General features: G+C 45.0%; 1 protein-coding gene and 1 long non-coding RNA gene across 2 annotated transcripts in view; both read left to right on the top strand.

Annotated features, from left to right (window-relative positions):
* LOC102304883 (NACHT, LRR and PYD domains-containing protein 1-like) overlaps positions 1-14,513 on the top strand; it is a 41,649-nt gene extending 27,136 nt beyond the window's left edge. Inside the window, exons 3-4 of the mRNA XM_005951958.3 lie at positions 10,189-10,362; positions 13,809-14,513. Of these exons, the coding sequence (XP_005952020.3) occupies positions 10,189-10,362; positions 13,809-14,001 (367 nt within the window). The 3' untranslated portion in view covers positions 14,002-14,513. The remainder of the gene's footprint in view (positions 1-10,188; positions 10,363-13,808) is intronic.
* Positions 7-5,668, top strand: LOC121813111. Its single transcript, XR_006053523.1, has 2 exons — positions 7-5,257; positions 5,298-5,668. It is a non-coding gene; the product is annotated as an uncharacterized LOC121813111 (long non-coding RNA).
* Positions 14,514-15,907: the final 1,394 nt, after the last annotated feature.

The following is a 15,907-nucleotide window of genomic DNA, read 5'->3' as shown; positions in this document are numbered from 1 at the left end:
CAGAGGCCCAGAAGGATGCAATCAAACAGATGAGTTTATTGAACACACGCGTGGGAAGATGTACACTGCAAAACATCAGATGTAGATCTCCGCCCAAAAATACACTTCAGATTGCTTTTATAACGTCAGGATTGGTTAACGCCCCTTCTCGCGTTTTACAAGAACATAATTTGCATCTTCTTCCAAATATGTCGATGATCTCAGGCCCTGAAGATCCCCAGGGACTTGTCCTCCTCTTTGGCCCATCTTCTGTCACCTTTTACTAAGCAAACTCAAATGCAACAAGAAGCTGAATACATTCAGGCCTTCACTCAAGCCTGTTTCTAGATTATATGTGTTATATGTGTTTTGTAGGCGTGTATGCAGTTTTAACCTTCTATAGCTCCAAGTCACTTACACAATAGATCGTCTGGACATCGTGCCGAACGAGGCTTACAACCTCCAATTAATTGACTGAGCTGCAACTCTTTAATAAGCACAAAATGCAATGTGTATAAAATGGTCATAGCTGTACCTGTAATAAAAATATTAGTGTAATGCCAACAGTTTCAATAAATGCTTTAATGAAATGATGATTAATTTGATTAATGCAATGGTAATGACTTAATGCAAAGTTAATTAATACAATGGTAATAATGATGAGTATGAGTAGCAGTAAAATATTTTCCTTATTCCACACTCCCTCTCTTGACGTCTCCTTCAGAGACGTCACCACACCGTTTGTTGTGTCACTCCTCGGCCCACTCGGCTACCTCCAACTCCATTAGTGGCATCATGGTCACCGAACTCACCGGTTCAGAGCTCACGGCCCTGGTTATTACCTTCTCCAGCAGTCCTCTGGCACAAGGAATGAAACAACAACCACAAGTGACCAAAATTCCCAAGAAACAGGCAACAGAAAGCATTACAGACATAACAAACCCCTTCCATTGTCCAAACACGGATGTGTCGCCCCGCTTTTTCAGTTGGACAGCTGTTGTGGTTCGGGCGATCACCTCGTATGGACCCGTCCCGTCTGCAGAATGTACTCCAGATGTAACCTATTTTGTGAAACTGGAGACAAGAGCTTTTAATTCATCCCAATATTCTGCATGAGACCGGTTACTTCTGGTGGGCTGTTCCCCCGGGACCACTGTCCAGGGTGCCGGAAACTGCCTTCCTGTCAGCAGCTCGTATGGCGTGAAACCTGTGGATTGGTTAACAGAACATCTTATGGTCATTAAAGCAATTGGCAGGGCTGCAACCCAATTTTAGCCCCGTCTGCGTGCAGATTTTGCCCAATTTGTTTTTCAAATTTAGATTCATTCTCTCTACTTTCCCTTGAGACTCAGGATGATACACTGTCCCATACTTATGCTGAACCCCCAACATCCTCTCTCTTAGTAGCCCATGCTTCTGGCCAACCGGTCAGAGCATCTACACACACCTGCAGGTACCTGACTCCCGCCGGGCCCATTTCAATCATGTCTGTGAAATCAATAACAATCTCTTCTCCTGGCCTCTCAGGCAGGAGAAACTTACCTGCTTCCGGTTTTACTGGCTTCGGATTGTGTGCCCCGCAAATTAGGCACGTTCTGGCTTTTTCCTTTATCATATCTCTCAAGTTCGGGTGCCATCAGTGACACAGATTTTTCTCCATCTGTGCCACTCCCACATGGCCGAGCCCGTGAGCCTCTGTTATCTTCTGTTTTGCCATTTTGGCTGTTATGGTCCTTTCCATAGGCTTCCATCTTTCCAGGCTCCTTGGCTTTGCCACACCCCCTTTTCCTCTGGGGATGCCTCTTCTTGAGCCTGTCGGGCTTCTTCTAGCCCATCGGTGCTTGGTTCTTCTTCAGCAATTACCTGCACGATTTGCTGCTTTCCTTTGCAGCCTGCTGCTTCCTTGGCAGCCTCATCTGCTTTCTGGTTCCCCTTTGCCACCATTGTGGTTGCTTGAGAGTATCCTTTACATTTTATGATACTGACCTCGTCTGGGTCGTCCAGGGCCTTTTCCAGTTCCTCCATTTCTTTCTGGTGGGAAATGGGAGCATTTGTTGCCGTTCTGAAGCCTGCTCTCTTCCATTGAGCGAGCTCCATGTGTGCTGCCCCAAATGCATAAGCTGAATCTGTGTATATGTTCACTCTCTTGTTTTTAGCCAGTCTCAGGGCCCTGCTCAGTGCAATTACTTCTGCTCTCTGAGCTGACTGTTGCCCTTCAAGTCTCCTGGCCTCTCTGACTTTTTCTTCAGCTTCAGCTTTCTTGATGCAGTCGTGTGGTTCTCCTGACTACATCGGCTAGTTGATTCTCCACTGTTTCACATGGTACATCATTCAGGAGCAAGCTCCAGTTCCTCTTTGTTTATGGACAGAGTCTGTATCTGTCCCTCTAGTTTCTTATTTTCCTGTTGCAAATCTTGCAGAGACTTTAGGATGCTCTTTACATCCTCTTTCAGCTCCCTGTTGTCTTCCTGTTGCTTGGGAGGTTCAGTTTGCTTCACTTCCTCTTTCATCCAACCGGATATTCCTTGGCACATGATCATCATTTGCAACACTTACCGTGATTCTCTTTCAAAGTTTTCATCTCTGCTTTGGTTTTGCTGTTCACTGACTGGCCCAGGGTGTCTTCCTGCAGCTGTTTCAGTTTCCTTTCACAGTTTTCCCCTTCATTTTTGAAAACCATGAACAAAGGCTCTCTGTCTTCCATTGTTCCTGGACAAGCCATATGGATGGCTCTCTTCAGATGGTTCATTTGGTCCTTCAGTGGTTTATATGCCTTCTGTCCACTGGGTGTTGCACTTGAGCTGTCAGCCATGTTGTTTCCTGAAACTCACGAAATGGCTACTGTGTGTCCCCGCCAAGTTTCTCGATGACACTTACCTTTCACTTTCAGAAGCAGTGCAGCTGCTCCAAGAGGCACTTCCTCTTTTTTTCACCAGCTCGGTGAACCAGCACAATAATCAACCCAGAAACTTTAATGCTGTATTCCCTTGTGAATGCACAAAACCAGCCACAATTATCACTAGAAACATGCACCAACTCTGAAAATAACTCACTATGGTCTCTCAGTGCTTCATTCAACTGCACACAGTGTGCCCCTGAGAAACAAAAACAAGTTCAGTCAACCCAGATACTGAGCACCTCTGCAGCTCAATTACTGAAACAATAAACAAAGATGTCAAAACCAATGTCCTCTTTCTTAAACTCAGAATCACTCAATGTACTTTCACCCACTCTTTTAGTGAGGTACAAGGCGTCATGGGAGTACGCCTACACACCAAGTGACAAAAGGTTCAACGTGTCTTTCACTCATTTCACAGAGAAGTAAAATGCCAAAGCAAATATTAAGTATTTCTCCGTAGAGGTAAATCTCAAAACGATTCACTTCACCTTCCTGTGTTAAATCAGCGCTCAATGTGAAATAATTAAACATGTCAATGTACTCGAAAAAGAGGAACAAAGCCGCGCCCTATTATTTGCCTGTGAGATCCCAGCTTCTCAACATTAATAAAGGAAAATTCTGAAATTAATTAGCAATAAACAACAATGTGTACATGAATATCCACTATTTCAAACTCTAAATCAAAATCAGGCACCTCAACCATGTAGGTTGTCTTTAGAAATCAATAAGAAACAATTGAACATACTCTTTTCTACAAAAAGGGAAGTAGGTCTCAAATTTTAAGTGCGTATTAAGCCTTTAAGAAAGTCCCAGAGAAAAAGGGAAGTGACCGCACCCAATGACACTTTTATGATTTCACTGAAAATATCACAGTTTAATCTATTTCGTTGCACTGTACCTGTGGATGTGCAATGACAATAAACTTGAATTCTATTCTATTCTATTCTATTTAGTTTTCTACATGCACAAAAATGGCCACTTAATAACAGTCAAAAATCACCCTCTTAAAAACAGTCTATGTATTTTGTCAACAACCTGTTACTTTGGTAACTATTTCACTCAGAAGGATTAGCTAGGCCTTGGAAAATGACTAGACACTCGGTCAGGAACTGGTGAAATTGCTCTTCAGTTAAATCTGCGGATGTGGAATATTCATATTGTTCGTCCACTGTTTCACAGCAAATGACAAAGTACGCATGAATCCCTTCAGGTACACATGTTAGTTCAATCCTCAAGGACGAAGCAATAAGGTCACCCTGCCACTCAAAAAAAGGGGACGTTAGGATAGTCCATTAAATACTTATATTGCTCCAAACTCAAAAAAGTACTTAAATCTTCAACTATATTCTCTCAATGTCCTTCAAAATTCAGAATCTAAATCTTGTCTCACTCACTGCTGAAGTTCTAGTTCAATGAACACATGTGTCGCAGTTTAAAATTAAAAAGAGGAAGTACCTCACACCCAAGACCTGTGTGTGTGTTAATGTGTGTGTGCCTTCAAAAAAAGAAAAAGTGAACATATATGGTGAGTTTTCCTCAATTTACACAAAATATGACTTTAGATATCCTTTTGTAATTTCTGTTCTGCTTTAAACACGATGAATAACCTCCAGGTCATGAACTTTGGACTTATAATCCTGATATAACTCCACACAATGCACCGAGTACGGAGAAAATGCAACATCAGTATTTAAAATTCTCCACACAATTGAAAAACTGTTTCTATCATTTATTTAACCAAGAACTTTATCAAATGGACCTCAGAAGACCCATCAACATTCAGTACCTGTATATTACCGCAGTTAATGATGCTCAAAACTCAAAACAGTCAGTGTCAAATCAGTCAACCTTGACGTTTTCACTGAATCACGGCGGATTCAGATATAGGCAGTAAAAACTTCTAAAAACCAGCAATGTTTCTTTACAGGGACCACGCCAGATCCACTGACATTTATCAACATTAAATCAACAATGTCAACATTGATTTTCATTCAGAATTACCTTGTCAGAAAACCTTTTTACTATCACACACTTGGCTTCCTGAAATTCTGCTTCACGTCAGAAAACCTTGCCCAACCCAAGGTTTATTTGCCGGACCTCCACGTCCGGGATTACTTTTCCTATTGTTACGGCCCTAGCTGGGCCTCCTGATACTGCCCTTGTGTGGGCGTGGTGTTTTTCTCCGCCTCCTCCTCTTTTGCTCCACCCCTCTGTCTCTCTCTTGCTCTTCTCTCTCCCCAGGACACAGCTGCTGCTCATTGGACTCATTTACCACCTGGGCCCAGTCAGCAATCACCTCTCTGAGGTCATATAAGCTGGGGATGAGCTGTGAGCAGGGGGTGGGGTGTCTCTGCTTGGTGTGTAGGTAGCCTGCCTGAAGTGTGGAGTTGTGGAGTTGTGGAGTTGTGGAGTTGTGGAGTTGTGGAGTTGTGGAGTTGTGGAAGCAGTATAGCTGCTTTACGTGAGTAGTGTGGGCTTGTGGGCCTTGGCAGCAGTAAAGCCAGCTGCTGTTAGTGACAGGGTGAGCTTGTGGGCCCCTGGAAGTGCCTCCTCGTGGTGTGGAGTTTTTGTTTGGTTGTTGTGTTCTTTGTTGTTGCAACCTTTTTTCCCTTTTTCGGCATGTTATTGGTAATACGGCGTTGCCGGCTCCTTATGTTATGATTATCTATAATAAAGACTATGTTATTTTACTAAGAACACCTGTCTGTTTTCCTTTCATTCTGTTCTGGACTCATTTGTTACTGGTCCCCTCACTCGCATGCCTAGACCCCTTCGGGGGGGACGTAACACCTATGAACCAATAACTGTATAACGGTAATGTGAGGTCAGGCTGGACCAGGACGGGTGCTGAAGAGAACAGGTTCTTAAGTTCTTGAAAAGCAGACTTGGCCGCGTCGGTCCACTGAAAAGGAACTTTTGGAGAGGTTAGTTGAGTGAGAGGCAAGGCAACTCAGCTGAAGTCCTGAATAAACCTCCTGTAAAAGTTTGCAAATCCAAAGAACCGCTGCAACTGGAGTCGATTCGGAGGCTTTGGCCACTCCACAACAGCTTTTACCTTAGCTGGGTCCGGACGGAGGTTCCCTCGGTCGATTATGTAACCTAGAAAGGCGACTGCGGAGACATGGAATTCACATTTTTCTCCCTTGACAAACAGTCGATTCTCTAGGAGGCGTTGTAGAACCTGCCTGACGTGGTTTTCATGTTTTGACTGGGATTTTGAAAAGATCACAATGTCGTCTAAGTAGACGAAAATGAAGTGGTTAATAAAATCCAGAAGCACATCATTAACTAATGCCTGAAAAACTGCTGGGCCGTTGGTTAAGCCGAAGCGCATCACCAAGTACTCGAAATGTCCCAGGTGGGTGTTAAAGGCAATTTTCCACTCATCACCTTCGCAAATGCGGACCAGATGGTAAGCTTTTCTCAAATCCAACTTGCTAAAAATGGTTACTCCCTGAAGGAGTTCGAAGGCGAAGGTGAGAAGGGGCAGCGGGTATTTGTTCTGGATGGTGATTTTATCCAGCCCGCGGTAATCGATGCATGGTCGGAGTGTTTTGTCTTTTTTTTCCACAAAGAAAAACCCAGCGGCGACAGGAGAGGAGGAAGCGCGAATGATGCCGGCAGAAAGGGATTCAGAGATGTATTTCTCCATAGCCTCTCGCTCAGGGAGGGAGAGGCTATGGAGACGACTGGTTGGCAATGGAGTGCCGGGGAGCAGGTCAATAGCACAGTCGTAAGGACGGTGTGGAGGGAGTGACTGTGCATGGTCTTTCCGAAAAACCTTAGCAAGGTCATGATAAACCGAGGGAACGGAAGTCGGAAGACACAGGCGGCTCTGATGGAGAGGCCACCCGGCTGGAAGTCGAGGCAGCTTTTAGGCAAATCATGTGGCACTCCTCCCCCCACCCAGTGATACATCCCTTCTGCCAATTGATATGTGGGTTGTGTTGTTGAAGCCAGGGATGCCCCAAAACCAGCGGAGTTTGAGTGGCTCGGAAGAAAAAAAACCAAATCTCTTCCGAATGGTTGCCTGACAGGATGAGTGTTACAGGTCCAGAAACGTGCGTAATGTCAGGAAGGCACTGTCCTGACAAAGCAGTGACACGCAGGGCATGAGGCAAGGGGTCCAGATTCAGACAGAGATGTTGAGCTAATTCCGAGTCAATAAAGTTCTGTTCGGCGCCTGAGTCAATTAAAACGGACAGAGAATGACACTGAGTGGACGAGAACTTTAGCTGGAAGCATTAATCATGGAGGAGATTTGTCTTGACCGAGTCCGCCCACCAGTACTCCTACCATTACTGGTGGGCGCGCCCTTTTGCTCACGACGGGCAGGTGGCAACAACATGTCCTTTGCGACTGCAGTACAAGCACTCACCAGCTGAGATTCAGCGTTCGCGTTCGGCCGTAGAGAGATGAGAGCTGCCTAACTGCATGGGTTCTTCCTCATTGCCCCCACTCCCAGGTGCTCGGGGAAAAACAGATTCGGGCGCGGCTCTCGCTCCCAGTTGCCCCAGTGCCTCGTGGGATGTGTAGTTTCGCTGTGTCCGGCGAGCCCGCAGCCGCTCATCCACCTTAATGCATAAAGACATTAATTCATTAACACAGCGGTTCCCAAACTTTTTTTGCTGCCCCCCCTCCCCCGCACAAACACAACCTTCAACCACACACACCCATTCCTGTTTATTTCCCACCTCAAAACCTTTTGCAAACAATTGAGGAAATGAACGTTAACAGTAATAAATTACAGGTTGAAATGAAATAACAGAAAAACAAACCATCTTTATCGTATAATTATTTTTGTGTAGTTGTTTTTTTTTTCCAGTGCAAGAATATTCAAAACTGCCTCATATTTTTTTTAAATGCCTCTCTGTGCAAAATGGGTTTACAAATATGAACAACTCCCTGAGAGGAAAACTAAAAAAAATTAAAGGTTTGTTGCAAAATAACCCCACATTTAATCCTCACATCTTTTCAGTGACTGGTGTGAGCCTGCCTGTTGCTGCAGATCTTCTCAAACCTGGGTTGCAGTTTTGAGACAGCCACTCTGAGTTCATTTTCAATGTCCAGCTTTGATCTGTACTTTGTTTTGATTGAAGCCACAGCAGAAAAGCCTACCTTGCATAAGTAGGATGTGGCAAAAGGAAGAAGTATTGCCAGGGCTCTCTTACCCAGCAGTGGGTAATCTTTGTCCACTCCAATCCAAAATGCAGCCAGGGTCTTTGAATTAAACTGCAGCCTCTTAGTTGAATCACAGGTAAGATCAATGAACTGTTCCTCCTCGGATGTGCTGAAGTCAGCAGGGGGTGTTGCACTGAAGGGGTCACGGATCCAGTCATATTCTTTGGAATCTTGCACCAGGAAATATCTCTGGAAATGTTTCTGAAGGGCAGACATGTGTTCTTTCATGCATGGGATCACTGTATTGTGCAGCTTGTTGTCTTCAATGAATGATTTCAAATTCTCAAATGAGTCCACGTTTCCATCTTTCACTTGCTGCTTCCACATTTCAAGTTTTCTGACAAATGATGTGACTTTATCTGTCAGATGTGGGAGGTGAGTGTTTGTGCCCTGCATCCGCAAATTTAGTTCATTGAGTTTCAGGAACATGTCACTGAGGTATGCCAGTTTCATGAGAAAGTTGTTACAGTTAAATTTGTTGGTAAGATCACTTCCCTCTTCCTTCAAAAAGATGCAGATCTCATCTCATAGTTCAAAGACCCTGGATAGCACCTTCCCACATGACAGCCATTGGGACTCGCTGTGATACAAAACGGCTGTGTGGTCGGAGCCCATTTCTTCACACAGTGCCGAAAAAATCCGGGCTTTCACAGGTCGTGTTTTGATGTAGTTGACTGTGGTGATGACATCAGTCATTACGTTACTCAGCTCAGGACTGAGCTGTTTAGACGCCAGTGCTTCGCGGTGTATCATACAGTGCGTCCACTGCACATTGGGGGAGACGCGCTTGATGAGCGCTTGCAGCCCTCCTCGTTTCCCAGCCATAGCCTGCGTCTGTGCAAATCCCCACACAGTCCTCCCATTTCAGCTCGGCCTGTTTTAAGTAAGAGTCTATGATTTTAAACAGTTCTTCTGCAGTGGCTCTGGTAAGAACTTGTTTGCGGAAAAGTAATTCCTCCCTCATCTCATCTCCATCAATGAATCTGACATACGTTATCAGTAAGCAGTCTTTGTTACTATCAGTGGCTTCATCCATCTGCAGAGAAAAGCGGCTGTCACGCACCTTATAAATAAGTTGCTCCTCTATGTCCTTTGACATATCATAAATGCGCCTGCCGATGGTATTATTGGACAGAGGAATACCCCGTAGTTTGCTGGCTGCTGCGTCGTCAGTCATAGTTGAAACCATATCCATAGCACAGGGAAGTATTAATTCTTCTGCAATTTTGTGCGGCTTTTTACACCGAGCCACTCGGTAGGCAACTTTATAGGAGCTGAGAAGAGCATTTGTCGAAACAGATGCAGCTTTAGTAAAGAGACACTGTTGACCACGAGAATTTCGAAGTTTTTGTCTGAAAAAGTCTACTGATTTGTTTTTGTGCTCTGGAGGTTTTGTCTCCAAGTGGCGTCTTAGCTTGTTAGGCTTTAAACTGTCACAAGCTAGCATTTTAAGACAGACAACACACTGCGGCCTCTCCTCATTACCCACCGTTGCACAGGCGAAGCCAAGCGCAAGATATGCTTCATCATATTTTCTGCTTTTTGGTTTGGAAGGAAGTGGGTCAAAGGAGCTTGCAAAGAAAAGCGTCTGGACTTCTTTAAGTTGCTTGAAGATTAGAGGGTGATGATAAGAGGATCATCATGGGGTCCTTTTGTCCCTCTTTGGGGGAATACTCCCACTGGGTTTAAATCTGGGACTCTCCGCCATTTGACCTTAGAACTGAAGAAGCTTCTCGGATGAGAGGTGAAACGTCTTCAAGCAACTTAAAGAAGTCCAGACGCTTTTCTTTGCAAGCTCCTTTGACTACGATGACCTGGATGACTGAGAACCTTCACAGACAATGAAGTGGGTCTGTATGCATATTTGGTGATGCTTCATCTTCTGCTTTTCGTTTGTGTGCGAGCCCCGTCAAAAACCTGTCCATTATGCTAGCTAGCAGAGTTCTTTTTTTTTTTTTATTCATACCAGCGCCCCCCCTGCAATGGCTTTGCACCCCCCCCCCCCCCAGGGGGCAGGCCCCACACTTTGGTCTGCAATCCTCTTGCAAGTCAGACATGCTCCGCTTACCTTGTTGGATTCCAAGCACAGACTTTCTCTAATAAACTTACATATTTCATTTTTTATACAGATTGAGCAACTGTGGTTTGTCAGAGATCAGCTGTGATTATCTGGCAGCAGCACTGAAATCCAACCCCTCCCATCTGAGAGATGTGGACCTGAGTAAGAACAACCTGCAGGATTCAGGATTGAAGCAGCTGTGTGATTTTCTAGAGAGTCCAGGATGTGGACTTGAAACTCTGAGGTCAGTCACCATGTTTTAGTTTTGCTGAGATGAATATTATGTGAAAGTTATGCCTTCACTAAACTGCAGACATAAGGCTGATATTATACTGATGCACCACACCACAAACCACAGGGTTCAGTGCTAGGACCAATTCTGTTTACATTATACATCCTTCCCTTAGGCAACATCATCAGAAGGCATAGCATACATTTTCACTGCTATGCAGATGACACCCAACTTTATCTGTCCATGAAGCCAGATAACACACACCAATTAGTTACACTGCAGGAATGTCTTAAAGACATAAAGACCTGGATGACCTCTAATTTTCTCCTTCTAAATTCAGATCAAACTGAGGTTATTGTACTCGGCCATGAAAATCTTAGATATATGGTATCTAACCAGATTCAAAGTCAAAGTCAAAGTCAGCTTTATTGTCAAAACCATATGTACAGGTCATACAGGAATTTGAAAATGCAATGCTCCGACAGTGCTCACTAGGTCTTATGTACAACTCAATACAATACAATACAAAATCTTACATAAACAACAATGTCCAACACAATCAGAGTGCTTGTGAGCAAGAGTTTGTGTGCAGGTAGGGGTGGGGCAGTCAGTGAAAAGGAGATGGTGGAGGTTCAGAGTTTTGTATGTCTGGGGGGAGGTCGGGGTTCAGAGGGAAGCGGTGGATGCAGGTCTGGAGTTTGTGTGTGTGAGAGCAGGGAGTGAATTATTTGATGAATAGGTTGGAGCTGTGTGATGGTGTGCAGGCATGGGTCACCAGAGTGAAGAGAAGGGGGCTCAACACACATCCTTGGGGAGCCCGCGTATTCAGTCTTCTTGTGCTGGAGGTGTTGCTGCCGACCCGTACTGTCTGCTGTCTTCCTGTCAGGAAATCCAGCAGCCAGTTACACAGTGAGGTGCTGATCCTCAGCCGATCCAGTTTGTGAATGAGTTGCTGGGGAATGATTGTGTTGAATGCTGAACTGAAGTCTGTGAAAAATTTTCTAATGTATGAGTCTCTAGTGTCCAGATGTGTGAGGGCTGAGTGAAGGGCAGTTGGAATTGCATCATCAGTCGAGCAGTTTGACCGGTATGCGAACTGAAATGGATCCAGGTTGGGGGGAAGAGATGTCTTGATTTGATGCATGACTAACCGTTCAAAGCACTTAATAATGATGAGGTGAGTGCGACCGGATGGTAGTCGATGACTTCTTTGGTACAAGAATGATGGTGGAGGCTTTGAGGCCTGTGGGAGTGACAGCCTGGCTCAGTGATGTATTAAAGATGTCTGTGAAGACATCTGTGAGTTCCGCAGCACAGTCTTCTGTGCAGGGGTGTAGTTCTGTGCCTCAGCGAGCAAAGAATTTGTTTAGCTCATCTGGTAAAAAGGTGGAACTGACAGCTGTCTGCGGAGTGGGCTTGTAGTCTGTGATGGTTTGTATTCCTTGCCACAGCCTCCGAGTATCTCTGCTGTCACTGAAGCTTTGCAAAATCCTCCTGGAGTGCTGCCTTTCCACCTCTCTGATGCCATGTGACAGGTTTGCCCTTGCTGTTCTTAGGCTCACCTCATCCCCATCTCTGAAGGCTGCATTTCTCACCCTCAGGAGCCTGTAGACCTCATCTGTGAGCCCTGGTTTCTGATTGGCCTGGACAGTGATAGTCCTGGTCTCTGTGACATCATCGATGCATTTTCAGATATAGGCAGTGACAGTTTCTGTATATTCCTGAAAGTCTGTGGTGTTGTCGTGTGTGGCAGCCTGTGGTGGAAAAGCAGTCTTGCAGTGCCTCTGAGGACCCTTCTGGCCACACACGTACCTGCTAACAAACTGGTTTGGTGACTTTGACCAGGGCCTGTATGCTGGCATTAGCATAACAGTGATGTGATCAGAGGCACCAAGGTGGGGGAGGGCTTTGTAATCTCCACTCTGGGTGGTGAAAACATTGTCCAAAATGTTGTTTCCCGAAGTGGGAAATTTAATGTGTTTGTGCAGTTTGGGAAGCACAGTCTTTGGGTCTGCATGATTGAAATCATCCGCTAGGATGAGAAAAGCATCTGGGTGGGCTGTCTGCTGCTCACTGACATGCTGATACAGTTCATTCAGTGCCTCACTCCTGTTATTGTTTTTGGAGCAGGAGGGATATAGACAGCAACAAACAATATGGCTGAGAAATCCCTCGGTAGGTAGAACGGTCTGTACTTGATGATCATAAGCTCCAACAGTGGTGAACAGTGTTTGCAAGTCACAACAGCGTCACGACACCAGGCATTGGTGTAAACACAGAGTCCCCCTCCGCGAGCCTTATCTCCTTCGGCAAGAGCTCTGTCTGCCCGTTAGCCAGTTGAGTTGAATGGCACTGTTGGGAATGTTATTGTTAAGCCCCACTCCCTCACTGACTTCAAAGTGGACTGAAGTAAGCGTACATGATCCAGTTGTCCAAGGAGCGCACTTTGGACAGTACGATGGTGGGAATAGTGGGTTTGTGTGGATTAGTCGCTAGCCTACTCCAGATGCCTCCGCGCTTACCCCTCTTCTGTCTCCTCTCGCACCGCCTGAAACGTTTCCACAGTGAGCGAGATCTAGTAGCGGGGGCCGCTGATGATAGATGCCTCCGAAGCAGTGTGCAGTTCCTCAGTGTGATTCGTAGCTCTTCCATGTGTGAAAAGTTTGTGGATTTGCTTCTGTTGATTTTGAGCAGGAGCTCACAACTGTAAGAGCATTTTTGTGAAAAAGAGCATAACAAAGACAGGAACACTGTTTTATCGGGACGGAGAGCAGTCTGCGCCACCATCTTAAATTCTTACTCTGGATGGCATTACCTTAGCCTCCATTAACACTGTCAGGAACCTTGGAGTAATTTTTGACCAGGATATGTCCTTCAATGCACATATTAAACAAATATGTTGGATGACATATTTGATGTCATCCGACATATTGCTATTTCGGGAGATGTTATTGAGAGATGCTAAAAAGCTTGTTCATGCATTTATTACTGCATTTATTCCCATGATTCATTGAGTGTTTCTCACTCACTATGTGTTTAAACACGTCTCTGCATTCAAGCATAACTTATATTTATGTCTGGTCCCGCCCAATCCCAACTCTTTAATACAGACTTTTTCCCTCTCACTGTCGCAAAGCGCTTGATCATAGGGGGTCATAAAATTGTTGGGGTTTTCTCAGTTGTATTATTGTAGGGTCTACCTTAAAATCAAAGCACCTTGAGGCAACTGATGTTGTGATTTGGCGCTGTATAAATCAATAAAATTCAGATTTTTTTTCTCCAAATTTTCTCTTGTGTTTGTTTTAAGCTGCTTCCTGTTGGCTTCAGCTGTTTGGAGTTTCCATTTTCTAAACTTCTACATTCTGAACCTTCTTCAGTTCTGAACAGTTTATGAAACACTGAATGATTTCAAGCACAAAATTTGTGTACTAAACTTACTTCTTTCATTCTTTATACAGATTGAAGCACTGTGGTTTGTCAGAGATCAGCTGTGATTATCTGGCAGCAGCACTGAAGTCCAACCCCTCCCATCTGAGAGAGCTGGACCTGAGTAAGAACAGCCTCCAGGATTCAGGGGTGAAGCAGCTGTGTCGTTTTCTGGAGAGTCCAGGATGTGGACTTGAAACTCTGAGGTCGGTTGGCATGTTTTAGTTGTGCTGAGATGAATATGATGTGAAAGTTGTGCTGACACTAAACTGCAGACATCAGGCTGATATTATACTGATCCACACTGAGGATCTTCATGGTAAAGTGTGTTTTCTTCTTCTTTGGTTTTGTTATTTGGAAGTTCGGAGCTTTTAAAAACTGGGACTTGTTTTTCTCTCATTTCTGTATGGGCAGGGCTCAGGCAGCTTCACCCACACAGTGACAATGAAGCAGGTGAAGAGTAGACTGGACTTCTTTAAGTTTCTTGAAGACGTTTCAACTCTTATCCGAGAAGCTTCTTCAGTTCTAAGAGCAAATGGTGGAGAGTCCCAGATTTTAAGCCCTATGGGAGTGTCCCCCAAGAGGGACATGGACACCCTATTGATCCTCTACCTAATCACACGAGCCAAGGTGTGAAAACTGGGTGCGGGTCACAATCACCCAAGGTTTCGGGTGAACCCATAGTGAAACCTAGCCCCACCCTATCATGTGAGGTCCTGAGGCCCAGGATGTGAGTGGGCGTTAAGGCGTCTGGGAAGGGATTTCAAAACTGGATTATAGATGACAGACAGTTGGTGTCGTAAGCCCCGCCTGTGTTCAAAGGTGGTCGTTCACAGTGGACATAGATGCTTCTTTCACTCCTCTTTCAAACCATCTGTCTTCTCTGTCCAAAATGTGAACATTGGCATCCTCGAAAGAGTGACCTTTGTCCTTCAGATGCAGATGAACCGCTGAGTCTTGTCCCATGGAGGTGGCTCTTCTATGTTGTGCCATGTGTTTATGAAGTGGCCGTTTGGTCTCCCCAATGTAGAAGTCTGAGCATTCCTCACTACACTGTACAGCATACACCACGTTGTTTAGTTTGTGTTTAGGAGTTTTGTCTTTGAGATGAACCGGTTTTTGTATGAGTGTGTGGCTGGGTCTGAAGTACACTGGGATGTCGTGCTTGGAGAAGACTCTCCTCCTGAGAAACTCAGGAGAGTCTTCTTCTATATCATAAGCTGATGTACAAACATTTAGAATGATGGTGGCAGGTATAGAAACAGGTCCATAAAGACTGAAGCGTGTCTCCATTCCTTTGCATATTCCATATTTGATACTGAGAGTTTCCAGAAGAGCAAACATCAAACATGCCTCCAAACATGTGACGAGTCAGACTGACATCATTTCTACAGAGAACAGTGTGAGCTCTCAGCAGGTCACTGCAATAAGAAGGACAAACAGTGCAGCAGGAATGACTAAACCCAATAACAGTTTGATATCCCCGTGTTCTACAGCATCATCATTAATGCTGCTCCACCACCATCACTGCAACTGACCAATCAACTTCTGTCACATCATGTGACGCTCTGTGACTCAGACTGGAGAAATGCTAAATGGCTAACCTGAAGCTAACCTGAGAAACAGTCAAAGTACTGATGATTCCTATAAAGTGTGTGTGTTCAGTATGAGATGAGTTTGGTAGTACTGTGTGTGCACAGGTGGACTCCACAGGAGTAGGGATGGGTATTGTTTAGGTTTTATCCGATACTAGTACCAAACCGGTACTTTTGAAACGGTGCCGGCGCTTAAACGGTGCGCGAACTGGTGCTGAAAGAATGGAGAACACACACTTTGTCCAAAAACCTTTCATGTTTAGCTGTTTTTTTGTTTTTTTGAAGGAGGCTCTCATCCCATTGTACAGTCCGGTACAGCACCTCCGCCTCCTGAGCCATAACAAACACCAGTCTGGTCAGAGTACACAGGAACACACCTGGACCAGGACACCTGAACCTGTAGGACACAGAAGGGCTAAAGCACTCCAACCAGCCTGTATCACCTGAGGTCTGATCACCTCCAGCTGTATCACACGTAGGGATGGGTATCGTTTAGGTTTTATCCGATACCGGTGCCAAATCGGTACTTTTGAAAC

The sequence above is a fragment of the Haplochromis burtoni genome, unplaced genomic scaffold (assembly GCF_018398535.1).
Source record: "Haplochromis burtoni strain Fernald_Lab_line unplaced genomic scaffold, NCSU_Asbu1 Contig_1146, whole genome shotgun sequence".
NCBI lineage: Eukaryota > Metazoa > Chordata > Actinopteri > Cichliformes > Cichlidae > Haplochromis > Haplochromis burtoni.
The sequence above is the reverse complement of the archived record's forward strand: the minus strand, read 5'-3'. Positions and strand labels throughout refer to the sequence as shown.